The following is a 16,120-nucleotide window of genomic DNA, read 5'->3' as shown; positions in this document are numbered from 1 at the left end:
AACAGTATGGTGTTTCCTATGACTTAAGAAAGAGAAAATGAAACTACGAAAACAAAAGTCTTCACGCTTCATATTCCTCAAATGAATACCAAGTCTTCAAGGTCACACCAATTTCTTCACTTTCAAAGTCTTCAGAAAGTCTTTAGAAATCCAAAGTCTTCAGTCGAAGAACTTCATTTTTAGGGGTCGACTTTCTCTGTAAATATCAAACTCCTCATATACTTATAGACCTGTGTACACTCAAAAGCGCATTAGTCCATTAACCTATAAGTCTCCAATACACTAAAATCACTAAGTGGCACTAGATGCACTTACACCGAGGTGGAGCGCCTTCGTGTTCTTGCACCGGAGGCATCACGCATCGGTCTCCGCCGTGGTCACCGACCACTACATGACCTCGCGTAGGAGAGCCTCCTCCGGATCAATGGGGACGAAGCGCATACGCTGGCGGGAAGAGCCATGTGAGGGAGTCCTGGATTAAAGGGTCCTCGGGCGTCCGACCTGTTGGACATGGGCTGGACTGATGGGCCGTGAAGATACAAGATAGAAGACTCTCTCCCGTGTCCGGATGGGACTCTTCTTGGTGTGGATGGCAAGCCTGGCGTTCGAATATGAAGATTCCTTTCTCTGTAACCGACTTTTTACAACCCTAGTCCCCTTCGGTGCCTATATAAACCAGATGGTTTAGTACATATTAGCAATCATAATTATACAGGCTAGACTTCTAGGGTTTTAGCCATTACGATCTCGTGGTAGATCGATTCTTGTAATCCTCATACTCATCAATATCAATCGAGCAGGACGTAGGGTATTACCTTCATCAAGAGGGCCCGAACCTGGGTATAACTTCGTGTCCCCTGTCTCCTGTTACCATCGACCTTAGACGCACAGTTCGGGACCCCCTACTCGAGATCCGCCGGTTTTGACACCGACATTGGTGCTTTCATTGAGAGTTCCACTGTGTCGCCTCAGAAGGTTCGATGGTTCTATCCATCATCTACAATGATGCTGCCCTAGGGGAGGTTTTTCTCCCCAGCCAGATTTTCATATTCGACGGCTTCGCACTGTAGGCCAACTCGCTTGGCCATCTAGAGCAGATCGACAGCTACGCCCCGGGTCACCAGATTAGTTTTGGAAACCTAGATTATGTCGCTGATATCCGAGGAGACTTGATATTCCAAGGATTCATGACCCCAACCTCCGCTCTGGCCTTAGAGCCGGAGCGCCTCGCCAGGACCGAAGACGGGATTTCTAAACCCGCGGGACTATCTGTGGCCACTAGGCCCAGTACTGGAGAGCCGGAGGAAGCAGTGTCGCCGGCAACCATCACAAAGCCGGACTCTTCCCCGGACACTGGCTCCGAACTCTCGGAGTCAGTATCGTGTGGGCCCGGCCAAGTAATTCCCTTCCCGGCATGCTCCACGGATTCTTTTCTCCCTCGACAAACCTCGTCGTTAAGCGAGGCTCTGGACTTGATGCGATCCCTCGTGATTACAGGGGAGCAATGTCCGAACTTGTGACGCCCCGAGACCGTTGCACCAGGTGTCTTCCAGTTTTTCGCCGTCGTTGCCATGTCTTTCGCTTGCGTGTGCATCTTGTTATTGCATCATGTGCATTGCATCATCATGTTTTCAAAACTTGCATCCGTCCCGGTCTCCTCGTTCTCTCTGTTGTCCGTTCTGAGTCCAGACACATTTGCACGTGCCCGCAGCACGTCCGAAATATTATTTTATAAGCGGCCGGAAAATGTTCTCGGAATGGGTGGAAAGTTGGCGTGCGGTCTTTTTATAGTGTAGATAGACCGCCTGTCATGTTTCATCGCATTCGGAGTTCATTTGATAGCCTAACCGTTAAACTATAGCGGCAGTATAGCCGGTCTATCGTCGGACGTTTTCGGTCTCCGAAAACCGTCGCCGGGCCTCTCTCTTTTATCTTCTCTCAGCCTGAGGCCTTCTGCACAGCCCACTACCACTCACGGTCAGGCCCTACCTAACCTCTCTCGTCAGCCCGCGGCCCTCCTCACGCGCGCGTCCGAAAATTATCCCGGACCCGACCCGAGTAGTCGTCACCGTTGGGTCCGGATCATCCCCAAACATCTTCAAAATATCACCGTTTTCTTATTTGGACGTCCTAGTGTATTTTTCTTGACCGCTCGATTTTAATTGGAGGGACAGATTAGCCCCTAAACTCTCCCTTTTTCCTTATATATACTCCCTTGTCTAAATCTGGACAAAACCCTAAAACCTAGGGCACTTGTCCCATCCATCCCCTCACCGTCACCGCCACTTTTCCCACCATCTACATCGGGATCTTGCCCGACCCACCAACCAACCCAGCGCCTCCACTAATTTCCCCGAGCAAATCAAGCAGCTCCTCCCGATCCATCCAGCCTCCTCCCCTCGATCCACCCATCCACCTCCGTCTCTGTCCTCGCGCTCCTGGCCGCGGCCGCCACCGCTCAGGCGCCCGGAGCAGCCCCCGTCGTCCTTCGCCTGCAGGCACCACTGCCATGCCTCGTCGCCCGCCCGCATGCTCATGGACGCCCGAGGCGGTGCCTCTTTTTTCCCTCCTCTATTCGATCCCGAGTGGATCGTGAGCTCCAGCGCCTCCCCGCCACCTTGCGCGTCCACGCCGCCGGCGACAACAGTAATAGTAGGTCATGCCGCCGGCCTCGTCCCGCTCTTTCCCTTCCCTGGCTCTCTTTCTTCCTTCTTTTCTCTCTCTTTCTCACCTCTCTCTCTCTCCAGGTGCTCAACCACTCTGCTATCGACCCCGCTCGCCAGGAAAACCACGGCCACGGCTACCCGAGGCTCGTCGTGGGTCATTCAGGACCTCACCGTGCCAGCTCCATCTCTTCCTCGCAGGACCGGGGCCTGCTGCTCGCCGGTGGGCGCCTCCTCTGCCGCTCGTGGTCTCCCTTCCTCTTCTGTTTCCCTCTCCTTCTTACCAGAGAGTCGCCGCCATCTTCTTGCAGCTCGCCAGCCATGGAACTCGGATGCGTGCCCAGAACCGTCTCCATGCGCAGGATTGGCTCCATCCCCAAGGCCGCCGGACCTCGTCTGCTCCGCTGCATCGCCAGATCCGGCCGCCAGGACACTTCAGCGCCGACGTTTCCTTCCTCCTGCTGCTGTTTCTATTTCTTCAAAAACGAGAGCATCAGTGGCTCGCTCGGTTCAGTCTGGCGTTGACCCCGTCGGCAGGCCCAACACCCCCCTTCTAGCCTGCCTCTTCCACAACCCGGGCCAAAGGCCTCAAGGGCCCGGTGTGAGCAGCTTCCCCACGCCCTGGGCCAGATCTCAGTTTCAGCCTGCTTTATTTTTTCCTATCAGTGAATTTGTTCTTTTCCCAGGATTTACAGATTTGCAGAAAAACCCCTAAGCTCCATGCATATCATATCTCACTAACCATGCATCTTTTGTAAAAACTTTATATATGAAAGATGCTTAGAAATTTGTGTATATTCATATTGTGCAACTTTCATCTATATTTAAAATGTTTAAAATGTTGTTTGTTTAAATTTTGCCTATTGCCATGCTAAAATGATTTATTCCATAACTAAATAACCGTAGTTCCAAACCTAACAAACTTTATATGTAAATGGGGTAGAAAAATGCCTAGTTTAACATGGTGTACTTGCTTTGCATGTTTAACAACTCTAAAATTGTGTTTAGGGCAGATCAGTACCAAACCTAAAATATGCACATGAGGAGTTTCCGGACTTGTGGTTTTGTTGTTCCGGCCTCATTTAAACTTGCCTAGATAGATAGTTTCATTATGCATCACCTCTTGCCATGCTAACAACATTTAATCTTGTTGGGTACATAAACAAGAGAGAACTAAATAAGTCATGTGGTGTTTCATCAATATGCAACGGAGTTGCATGTTGAGCTCCACCTAATTTGTAGGATTATTTGTGCACTTTGCCATGCCATGCTTCATTATACCGGACATGCATCATACTTGATTGTGCATCATGCCATGTTCATGTGTTGGTTGTTTAGTATGTTGTTTGCTCCTTTCTGGTGTTGCTTCTTCGGGTTGGTTCCGATATCGTCGTGTTGTGAGGATTCGTTCGACTACGCCCGTTTGTCTTCTTCATGGACTCATTCTTCTTCCTTGCGGGATTTCAGGCAAGATGACCATACCCTCGAAATCACTTCTATCTTTGCTTGCTAGATGCTCGCTCTTTTTCTATGCCTATGCTGCGATACCTACCACTTGCTTATCATGCCTCCCATATTGTTAAGCCAAGCCTCTAACCACCTTGTCCTAGCAAACCGTGTTTGGCTATGTTTCCGCTTTGCTCAGCCCCTCTTATAGCGTTGTTAGTTGCATGTGAAGATTGGAGTTTGCTCCATGATTGGAACATGGATATTGTGTTGGGATATCACAATATCTCTTATTCAATTAATGCATCTATACACTTGGTAAAGGGTGGAAGGCTCGGCCTTATGCCTGGTGTTTTGTTCCACTCTTGCCGCCCTAGTTTCCGTCATATCGGTGTTATGTTCCCGGATTTTGCGTTCCTTACACGGTTGGGTTATAATGGGAACCCCTTGACAGTCCGCCTTGAATAAAACTCCTCCAGCAAGGCCTAACCTTGGTTTTACCATTTGCACTGACAACCTACCACCTTCCCTTGGGTTCTGCAGACTCAAGGGTCATCTTTATTTTAACCCCCCCGGGCCAGTGCTTCTCTAAGTGTTGATCCGAACTGAGCTGCCTGCGGGGCCACCTCGGGGAAACTTGAGGGTTGGTTTTACTCGTAGCTAGTCTCATCTGAGTGTGCCCTGAGAACGAGATATGTGCAGCTCCTATCGGGATTTGTCGGCACATTCGGGCGGCTTTGCTGGACTTGTTTTACCATTGTCGAGGATGTCTTGTAACCAGGATGCCGAGTCTGATCGAATTGTCTTGGGAGAAGGAATATCCTTCGTTGACCGTGAGAGCTTGTGATGGGCTAAGTTGGGACACCCCTGCAGGGTTTGAACTTTCGAAAGCCGTGCCCGCGGTTATGGGCATATGGGAATTTGTTAATGTCCGGTAGTAGAAAACCTGAAGTTGAACTTAAATTAAATGCACCAACCGCGTGTGTAACCATGACGATCTCTTCTCGGCGGAGTCCGGGAAGTGAACACGGTGTTGGAGTTATGCTTGACATAGGTTGTTCTAGGATCACTTCTTGATCATAGTTTATCGACCGTGCTTTTGCCTTCTCTTCTCGCTCTCATTTGCGTATGTTAGCCACCAAATATGCTAGTCGCTTGCTGCAGCTCCACCACATAACTTTTTCCCTTCCTATAAGTTTAAATAGTCTTGATCGCGAGGGTGTGAGATTGCTGAGTCCCCGTGACTCACAGATACTTCCAAAACCAGTTTGCAGGTGCCGATGTTACCGAGCAGGTGACGCAACCAAGCTCAAGGAGGAGTTCGATGAAGATCTTGTCCTTTGTGTTGTTCCGTTTCCAGTTGATCAGTAGTGGAGCCTAGTTGGGGTCGATCGGGGATCTGTGTAGCATTTGGGGTAGTCTTCTTTTATTTTGGTTCCGTAGTCGGACCTTGATTGTATCTGGATGATGTAATGGTTTATTCATGTATTGTGTGAAGTGGCGATTGTAAGCCAACTATGTATCTCTTTCCCTTATGTATTACATGGGTTGTGTGAAGATTACCTCACTTGTGACATTCCTTTCAATGCGGTTATGCCTCTAAGTCGTGCTTCGACACGTGGGAGATATAGCCACATCGAGGACGTTACAAGTTGGTATCAGAGCCTTCCCTGACTTAGGAGCCCCCTGCTTGATCGAATCGCTGGTGTTGTCGAGTCTAGAAAAAAGTTTTGAGTCTTATAGGATTATATATATATATATATATATATATATATATATATCGGAGAGTAGGATTCTTTTTACTCCTCAGTCCCTTCGTCACTCTGGTGAGGCATCCTGACAGAGTTTTGACTCTTCTCTTCTCAAATTTCACTAAATTTTTTTAAGGATCACGCGGGTATCTTGGAATTGTTCCGATGGTTTTGTGACGAGAACATTGTTCTTGGTGCCTCCTGATATTTAGGGGTTGTGGCAGTGTCCCGGGGAGTTGAGCTCCGAGGTGTTGTCGTCACAATTTTATCGTTGCAGTTCTAGAATACCTGAGTTTCGCCGACATCGAAAATCTCTTTTATGCAGTTGTTGGTGAGATAACCTCAACGCCACCCAGTACTGGGGCGGGAGTTCGGGAGTATTGCCATAACTCGTATAACGGATGCTTTTCGAAGGTTGAGGTAAACGATTTTCGAAAGTTTTCTTGGTTATGTGTTGAAGGATGGATACGGCTGGATGTAGGATTTGCTAGTTTTGGGTGAGATATTATGCTTCCCCTGTATCCCCAACACCTGATTGCATAACCGGAAAGTTTCGGGAGTTTATAAGTGGGAATTCAAGTAGCTCCAAGGATATCTTTCCGACAGATGTATGATATAAAATTGGGGTTCGACGTCTAGTGGTCCGCCTATCCACGGTTGGTTTTACAGTGGTCTCGTTGTGTCTTAAAGAGTCCTTGGCTATGCCGACTCGGGGACGCTTCGTATGTCATGTGCACTGCCTTGTACATGATGGTGCTGTACGATCGAGCCCGTGTAGGCCCCACCACGAAAACTTCGGACGAAATCTCTATCATCTGTTTGTTTCGGCTTATTTCGCAAGCCAATCCTTTGTTTTGTTTTCAGTTGTGGTATTCGAGTTGCTTCAATGTCAAATGTTGATTCCATACCTTTCCTAAGCACTGTTCTCATATTTGTATGTGAATACCAATCCTTCTCGATCATCGAGCTTGTCATCTAAATTTCTTCTCAACCAGTGTGCTCCTCTTCAAGTGGACCCGATCATGTCAACATTCACAAGATCACCTCTCAGTTTTCGTCAACGGTGATCATTTCATTCGCCCCCAAGCTGCCTTTGTTTTTCCCGCCCTCCCACCCTTGTTTCTTCAAGGACTCGGATTTCTTTATCAAGTATCCATCTTATGGATGTGAAGTTTTTTCGTTCTTTCCGTCAATGTTTTTATCCGGTGATTCACAGGAAGATTCTAACGGAGGTTCAAGTTCATCATCCTTCGTGCTTTTCCTTCTCCGGTGGATTCAATTCGAGTTTTCAGTGTTGATCATATTCTTTTCTTTGTTTCTAATGCTATTCACATGTCGGTGCACCTCATAATCATTCCCCGCTTGCTATTCTATTGTTCCAGAGTGCTGAAGATATCTCAGAAGGCTCTTCTTGTTATTCAAGATCCGTTCAACCTATTTCGAGGTGGTTATCTCTTTCAAGCCATTTAATTCAACTGGTGCATTCTCCTTTTCAAGTAATCATTTCAACGGTGTTTCTTTTGAGTGGGCCCTAACCCACAGGTCTTTTCCCAGGATCTTACCTAACTCTTCTTATTTTACCGGAGTTATCCTAAATTCTTTTGAAGTTTGACGTAAGTATGAATTTTCATCAGTCAGATGGTTTTCTCCAAGATCTGTCAAATTCTTTTCGTCATTAGTTCAACCATTCTAATTTTCCATTCCGGAGTGCCTGAACAATTCTTGGTGGTGTTTCTCGTTGTCATTCTCTGCATTTGAAGACCGAAGAAGATTTTTCTCTCAATCTTGCTGCATTCTCTTCAAGATTTGTGATTCTAGCTTGTTACCATCCTCTCATAATTTGTTTTGATTGTGAGAATTCTTTTCACCTATCCGGAGCAATTCAAGAGTCTTCTCAGTTTGTTATCCGGAGTCCATCAGTTCAGGTTTATTCATTCTCAGCTTTCAGTTGTCATTCTCCAATCTTACCGGTGCATCGTTCAAATGATCTATAATTAGTTCGTGATCCCTTCGTTCTCATGTATCTAGATTGTCTCAAGTATCTTCGTTCTTTTTATAATTCTTCCCGGTGCTTCTTTATCTTTTCTTCAATCGTTTTCAATTCTTACGGTGGTTCGTTCAAGATTTCTCTTCCATCTTTATCATATCAATTTATTCATTGTTTCAAGCATTTCGGTGGTTCGTTGAAGACCTTCTCAAGTTGACGCTATATCTATCTTAATTCCTTTCTATGAGAATAAGTAGTATGCCAAAGCCATCGATTGTCACCAATTTAATTGGTGAGGGATACGCATAATGTAATTCTTATTCTTGCTTCTTCCAAGTGATTAATTCTTTATTCCCGAGGCTCATCAAATTCCTGATTTCAACTGTTGCATCTTCTCTTTTTCCCGGAGTTCCAACCTCTTTCAATTATTTCACCACGGAGATCCATCTAATCATTGCAAGTCTTCACCTTGTGTTTTCAACTTCTCTTTCCTTTCGTGTGATTATTGTTTTGTTACCGGAGTTCTTCATGGAGGCTATACATGATGGTTCATCAAGGATTTATTTCCTTCTTGAAGCGTTCATCAAGATTCTTTTTAGAGGAGCTCTATCATTCTTCATTTGGCATTCCAGAGTGCAATTCTCTCTTCCGTATCATTGGAGGTGGTATTATGTCACTCTTGATAATCTGAGTTCATGTTTCATGATTCACATGTTGTTAAGAATGAGATATATTAAATCCATCAATCTCGTCATTGGAATTATCTTGGGTTATATTTCACCTAAAAGCTTTTCCCTAAGGATTCTTGCTATTTATGGTGCTTATAAATGATCCAAGTTCTTCATTTACCCTCCCGGTGAAATAAGTTTCTTGTCTCCTTGTTCATATCAATCCAATCTTGTTTCCATTTATGGCGGAATTTCACCTCAAGTTTTCAGATGTTTTCATAAGCCCACGAGTAGCTTATTGTTTTCGTTGTTGATTTTTCAACAACTCCGTTCAAGCCTTATTCGTAAGGATGTTTTCTTTCAAATTCATCTATGGGAAGAGTTATCATTTTCTTCTCCATAATTTAATTCCAATGATCTACCTTCTATTCCTTCATCCGGAGGCATTGTGATGTTTCTCTTTTCTCTCATCATCTCGAATTGTGAGGATCGTCTTCTTTCATGCTTATCTTTTGACCGGAGTGTCATGCCCTCTATTCTAGTCCTCCCATCTTATCAAGTTTTCCATCCCTTCTCAACCGGAGTGTTGTTTGAAATCGTTCTACCCTTGTGCCATTCTTTCAATAGTTTCAGAGGCAGTGTCTTGTTGATTTCATCAAGCATACTCTCATCTTGTCAAGTTCTTATTCAATTCCTTTTCTTTCAGTCGGAGTGCTGTCCAAATTATATTATTCTTAATCCTTCTCTATCTTGACTTAACCGGAGTGGTTTCAATATATATCTTGCCATTCAACCTCAAGGTTTTTCGCAATGTTCTTTGTCCCTCTTTTCTAACGGAGTGTTTTCGACTTTGTTCACCTTCGTTGTATTCTTTTCTCGAATTTGTTCAACCTCGTAAGGTTCTTTGGTTTAACTCGTTTGTCAAGAAGCAACTTAGTTTTACCTCTTCTCTTTCTCTTCCGTTTTCTCTCTGGTGCCATTCTAGATCTCGGGACGAGATCCTCTCGTAGTGGTGGAGTGTTGTGACGCCCCGACACCGTTGCGCCAGGTATCTTCCAGTTTTTCGCCGTCTCTTCTCGGCGGAGTCCGGGAAGTGAACACGGTGTTGGAGTTATGCTTGACGTAGGTTGTTCTAGGATCACTTCTTGATCATAGTTTCTCGACCGTGCTTTTGCCTTCTCTTCTCGCTCCCATTTGCGTATGTTAGCCACCAAATATGCTAGTCGCTTGCCGTAGCTCCACCACATAAGTTTTACCCTCCCTATAAACTTAAATAGTCTTGATCGCGAGGGTGTGAGATTGCTGAGTCCTTGTGACTCACAGATATTTCTAAAACCAGTTTGCAGGTGCCGATGTTACCGAGCAGGTGACGCAACCAAGCTCAAGGAGGAGTACGATGAAGATCTTGTCCTTTGTGTTGTTCCGTTTCCAGTTGATCAGTAGTGGAGCCCAGTTGGGGTCGATCGGGGATCTGTGTAGCATTTGGGGTAGTCTTCTTTTATTTTGGTTCTGTAGTCAGACCTTGATTGTATCTGGATGATGTAATGGTTTATTCATGTATTGTGTGAAGTGGCGATTGTAAGCCAACTATGTATCTCTTTCCCTTATGTATTACATGGGTTGTGTGAAGATTACCTCACTTGCGACATTGCTTTCAATGCGGTTATGCCTCTAAGTCATGCTTCGGCACGTGGGAGATATAGCCGCATCGAGGGCGTTACAGAACTACGCACAACCCGGACTAGGGGCTGAGAGCGGGGAATTTTACGTCCCACCCACCACCCATTTATAGCCACTATCGAGGACTTAACAGACATGCTCGATTACGACTCCGAAAACATCGACGGTATGGACGACGATGCCGGAGAAGAGGAGGCCCAAAAGCCGCCGTTTACCGGACGCTGGAAGGCCACCTCTTCGTATGACGTGTACATGGTGGATACACCCAAAGAAGCTAACGGCGATGACAAAGAAGACCCAGTCAAGAATAAACCTCCTGAGATACAAGCAAAGCACCGACGGCGCTGCTCTAAATCACGGCGCATGAAAGACAGCAATACCGGCACGAGAGACAACAATACTCCGGATGATGCCGAAGACCAAGAAAACCCCGTCGAGCAAAACTCTGAACAAGATGATCGGGAGGATGGGCAAGTTAGCCCTGATGAACAAGCTACAAACGAAGACTCGGAGGACAGTAATTACCTTCCACCCTCCGAGGATTAGGTGAGCCTCGGCGACGAAGACTTTATCGTGCCCAAGGAACCTCTCGAGCAGGAGCGCTTTAAGCAACGGTTAATAGCCACTTCAAGGAGCCTGAAAAAGAAACAACATCAGCTTCAGGATGATCAAGATCTACTCAACGATAGATGGACTAATGTCCTGACAGCCGAGGAATATGGCCTCATGCGCCCAACCAAAAGTTACCCGAAGCGTAAAATGCCACCTCAATTCGACGACGAGGCACGTGAGCCCGTACCAGCAGCATGTAATGCGGCTGACTGACCATCGTGTGGCCGGGATAAAACGGCAACTCAAGCCGAACACCGGCCCATAGTATCTCGCCGTAAAGGCAGAGACACAACCATTCAGGGATACACATGTGACCGACGACATGACCTAAAGAATAAAGCAGGTCCGGCGAAATCGATCGACGGATCGCGGGGGCGTGCCCCGATGCGCGACGACGGCTATCAAGCCGAACATGACAAGCACAATCACGTCCGGGCCGAAAACCGCAAACGGGCTCCATCCGAACTACGTCGCGATCTGGCCCGATATAGAGGCGCCGCACACCCCCTCTGCTTCACTGATGAAGTAATGGAACATGAATTCCCAGAAGGGTTCAAATCCGTGAATATCGAATCATATGATGGAACAACAGATCCCGGGGTATGGATTGAAGACTTTATTCTCCATATTCATATGTCCCGCGGTGATGATCTTCATGCCATCAAATACCTCCCCCTAAAACTCAAGGGACCGACCAGACACTGGCTGAACAGCTTGCCTGAGAACTCTATTGGCAGCTGGGAAGACCTAGAAGACGCCTTCCGCGACAACTTCCAAGGCACATACGTAAGACCTCCGGATGCCGATGACTTAAGTCATATAGTTTAATAGCCCGGAGAGTCAGCCAGGAAATTCTGGACCAGGTTCTTAACTAAAAAGAACTAGATCGTTGACTACCCGGATGTCGAAGCCCTAGCGGCCTTTAAGCATAGCATCCGCGATGAATGGCTCGCCTGACACCTCGTCCAAGAAAAGCTGAAGTCCATGGCGGCCCTCACGGCACTTATGACCCGCTTCTGTGCGGGCGAAGATAGTTGGATAGCCTGTAGCAATAATAATGCAGGCAAACCTGGCACCACCGAAACCAAGAATAGAAACGGCAAGACCCAATGCAACCGACATAAGCGTCGAAATAATGGTGACAATACTGATGACATGGCGGTCAACGTCGGATTCAGTGGCTCCAAGTCTGGTCAGCGGAAGATACCATATAAAAGGAATAATCAGGGCTCTTTCAGCTTGGACCGCATACTCGATCGTTCATGTCAGATCCACAACACCCCTGATAAACCAGCCAATCATACCCACCGGAGCTGTTGGGTCTTCAAATAGGCCGACAAGTTAAATGCCGAGGACAAGGAGAAGGGGTTGCAAAGCAAGAATGACGACGAGGAGCCCCGTCCGTCGAACACAGGGGGACATAAGAAGTTTCCCCCCAGGTCAAAACGGTGAACATGATATACGTTACCCATATCCCCAAGAGGGAGCACAAACGTACGCTCAGGGACGTCTATGTGATTGAGCCAGTCGCCCCAAAATTCAACCCGTGGTCATCCTGCCCGATCACCTTTGATCGCAGGGACCATCCGACCAGTACCTGTCATGGCGGTTCAGCCGCACTGGTTCTCGACCCAATAATTGATGGATTCCAACTCACCCGAGTCCTCATGGACGGTGACAGCAACCTCAACCTGCTCTATCAGAATACAGTGCACAACATGGGCATCGATCCATCAAGGATCAAGCCCACTAAAACTACCTTAAAATGAGTTATACTAGGTGTAGAGGCCCATTGCACGGGCTCAATTACATTGGAGGTCGTCTTCGGATCTTCGGACAACTTCCAAAGCGAAGAGTTAATCTTCAATATCGTTCCTTTCCACAGTGGCTATCATGCACTGCTCGGACAAACCACGTTTGCTCAATTCAATGCGGTGCCGCACTATGCTTATCTCAAGATCAAGATGTCCGGACCACGCGGTGTCATAACAGTCAATGGAAACACAGAGCGCTCCCTCCATACCGAGGAACACACCACGGCCCTGGCAGCGGAAGTACAGAGCAGCCTTTTAAGGCAGAACTTTAAATTCAGCATCCAAGCTCCCGGACACTGCCAAACGAGTCCGGACTACTTCGCAGCATGACAGTCCGACTTGTCAGGAGTTACACTAGCAATTCGAACTCCGTCTCAGTCCCGACCAAGTGGCGGCATACGTACTGCGCGTACGTAACTATGCACTAAAAATACCATGGACAGAGACGGAGGCATAACCAGACTGTGGTCCACAATACGGCTCGACCTTCCCTGGACACACATACTCTTACTTTTCTTTTTATCCTTTTCAGGTTTCTTTGTCACAGGCCCCTCTCGACGGCCTGATAATCGGCCCTTTCAAAGGACGGACATAACAAGGTGGAAGTAGCACAGACGTGTGGGGGAATCTCTAGATGTTCTTCTTAACGATCATTCTACCTATTTTCACGACCCGTACATAGCTCCCCCTCTATCTTGGCATGTTAAACAACCACTGTTGCTTATCGCACTATTTGTACAAATACGCTTTGACGTACTAATCAAAATCATAATGGAAACAGTTTGCGGCCCAACTTATGTGGCACTAGCTTACTACTTCATTTTATTTTGCTATTTTTATCGATTGCATCCATACACTTTGGTACACTATAGTTCACCAGGGGCTTTATTGCGCTCCATACTACGGCAACAAGTCTGAACACTTTTACAGTATGGTTCGGCCCCCGAATTTAGCATTATATGCATCGGCTCCGAATCCTGTCTTTGGTCAATAGTTGGGTTGCCCGGCTCCTGTGCTTACTACCTTACGTTCCGCTCTATCGGCTAGGGTAGTAAAGGGAGAACTAGTGCGATTGTGTCCTGATTTATCCGGATGAGCACCTCAGTAGAGAAAGCCGAAAACTGACTGTCATGATGTGGCGTGAGCCGGTCAGCTCTTCGGAGGTTCAAAATATTTTGTGATTTTTTTCGCATTATGTGATGAATAGGCCTTCATCCGATCAGGCGTTTACAACACCCTAGTCCAGATTAAATGCTAACTAGGGGCTGCGCCTACATTTTTATTGTCAAACTCCTATGGCTAAGTGAGGGTGATAAAGCCACATAGTCCGGTTGCCTGATTTGTTGCGCTAAACACCTCCTTCAAGGACCAAAATCTTGGATCAAGAGTGTTTAGATTCCATCCCGAACACCCCCGTGCTACCTACGTGGGGGCTGAAGCCGACGGCTGACCAACTCTCAGATTCAATAAAAACGGCTGCACAGGAGGAAAATTTTTAAATAATAAATAAGCATTATAGTACATAACGGCTTTGTTTCATCATACAAGACAAGATAACATGAATGTATTCATTTGAAGATAATGTCTTTTGAACACTGGCCCTCTACAATGCGGGACCCCTTCAGGACATCGTCAAAATATCACTCCGGCGTGCGGTTCTCCTTGCCAGCGGGCGGTCCCTTGGTCGCGAGCTTGACTGCGTCCATCTTCGCCCGCTGTACCTTGACACGGGTGGAGGCCATCCGCGCACCCTCGATGCAGACTGACCGCTTGATGACGTCAAGCCGGGGGCAGGCATTGACCAGCCGCTTCACGAGCCTGAAGTAGCTGCTGGGTATGACTTTGGCAGGCCATAGCCGGATTATTAAATCCTTCATGGCTAGTTCGGCCACCCTATGCAGTCCGATCAGCTGTTTTAGCTGATCGCTAAAGGGCATCGGATGTTCTGGCGCAAGGTATTGTGATCAGAACAGCTTCTCCGTTAAGCTCCCCTCGTCGGCTCGGAAGAACTCCGCAGCGTCGGCAACACTGCGCAGTTAATCTACAAACGCCCCTGGAGAACTCCAAATCCGGGTCAGTAAGAGGAACCTTTTCTTCACATACTTGCTCTGCATAATAAAGGCCTTACCCGCCGCGATTTTTCTGGCCTCCTGGATTTCCTGGAGGGTGCCCTGGGCTTCAATCCAAGCATCATGTGTGCTTTCGCGAGCCTTGGCGAGTTCGGTCTCTTCATTCGCAATATTGCGCTCCAAGGATTCACATTTCTTCATGGTGTCCTGGAGCTCCTGCTGTACCTCACCAACTCTGGCCTCGTGTTTTTCACGTGCGGCTTGCTCCTCTGCCGCTTTCTTTTTGGCCTCGGCCAGCGCTTTCTTGAGGGCCTCCACCTCGGTTGCCGCTCCTAGCAAATATCATGGCATTACGGTCAGCACAAATCATTCATCCTTTCCAGATATACAAAAGGTCGTTGCATACCTTGCTTGTCTTCTAGCTGCTTTTTTACACGGCCGAGCTCTTCCTCGGCCTGCTCTAGACTCTGCTTTAGTCTGGAGACCTCAGCAGCATTAGAGGTCATAGCCAGCAACGACGCCTGCTTATTCACGTAAGACATATTTGGTTAGTCTCCTGCGAAAATTACTTGATCCTTTGTCCGGCTTTTCTTTCCGAACATCGGACAGAGTGTCAGGGGCTACTGTCTATACTATGACATTCTTTTTATACAATTGCGTCGCGTACCTAAAAGCTTGTTAGGAGGCTGGTGTAGGCTTCGCTCAGTCCGCTATTAACGGATTGAACCCTCTCAATCACTGCACCCATAAGGATACGGTGTTCCTCAACAATGGAAGAGCTTTACAGCGCTTCCAGTAGAGTATCCGGTGCCTCTGGATGGACAAAGGTCACCGATGGAATTGGTGCACCTCCTTCTTTCGAAGGAGGCTGCTTGCCGGATTCCGGAGCCGTATAGGTCTCCGGGATCGTATTCGGCTGGGTGCGTAATTGGATATGCCCCCCATCGCTAGTCTCCATGGGGATCTACTCCCCCATGTGTCCGGCGGCCGAGGTATCATCCTCTGGCACCACCGTGACGGCCTCCTGTGCCTCCCCCTGAGCCGAGAGGGTCCTTCGGGACAACACTTCAGCATCCTCCGTAGTCTTGGGAGAAAAGGCCGCCAGAAGGGACCCACTGTCCATCACCTTCGAATCCAGCGAATTTCCCAAAGATGAGGTTCGCTCAAGGTCGGAACGAGCTAGACTACAAGTGCATGATTCAACATGTTAAAATTATGAAGTAAACATGTTGGGTATTTGTGTGCATCTTTGGGTACTTACGATTCGGCCAGGGGCTTATCCCTGGGGCGCCACTCGAAGTTGCTATCAATCTCCCACGCGGAGTTATCCGTGGTGCAGGCCTTCCCCTTCTTGGACGCCTCTGCCTCCAGATGCGTGGAGGCCGCCCTTTTCTTCCTTCCCCTCTTAGGGGGATAATTGCTTTCCTCCT

General features: G+C 47.5%; 1 protein-coding gene across 1 annotated transcript; it reads left to right on the top strand.

The window, feature by feature from the left end:
- The first annotated feature begins 2,257 nt into the window (after positions 1–2,257).
- On the top strand, positions 2,258–3,711 carry LOC123082059 (uncharacterized). Its single transcript, XM_044504484.1, has 3 exons — positions 2,258–2,652; positions 2,748–2,886; positions 2,975–3,711. Exons 1-3 carry the CDS (start codon positions 2,530–2,532, stop codon positions 3,376–3,378), a joined length of 666 nt encoding a protein of 221 aa, XP_044360419.1. The 5' UTR covers positions 2,258–2,529; the 3' UTR covers positions 3,379–3,711.
- Positions 3,712–16,120: the final 12,409 nt, after the last annotated feature.

Source organism: Triticum aestivum, chromosome 4A (genome assembly GCF_018294505.1).
Source record: "Triticum aestivum cultivar Chinese Spring chromosome 4A, IWGSC CS RefSeq v2.1, whole genome shotgun sequence".
In the NCBI taxonomy this organism is placed as follows: Eukaryota; Viridiplantae; Streptophyta; class Magnoliopsida; order Poales; family Poaceae; genus Triticum; species Triticum aestivum.
This window is presented reverse-complemented; position numbering and strand designations above follow the sequence as displayed.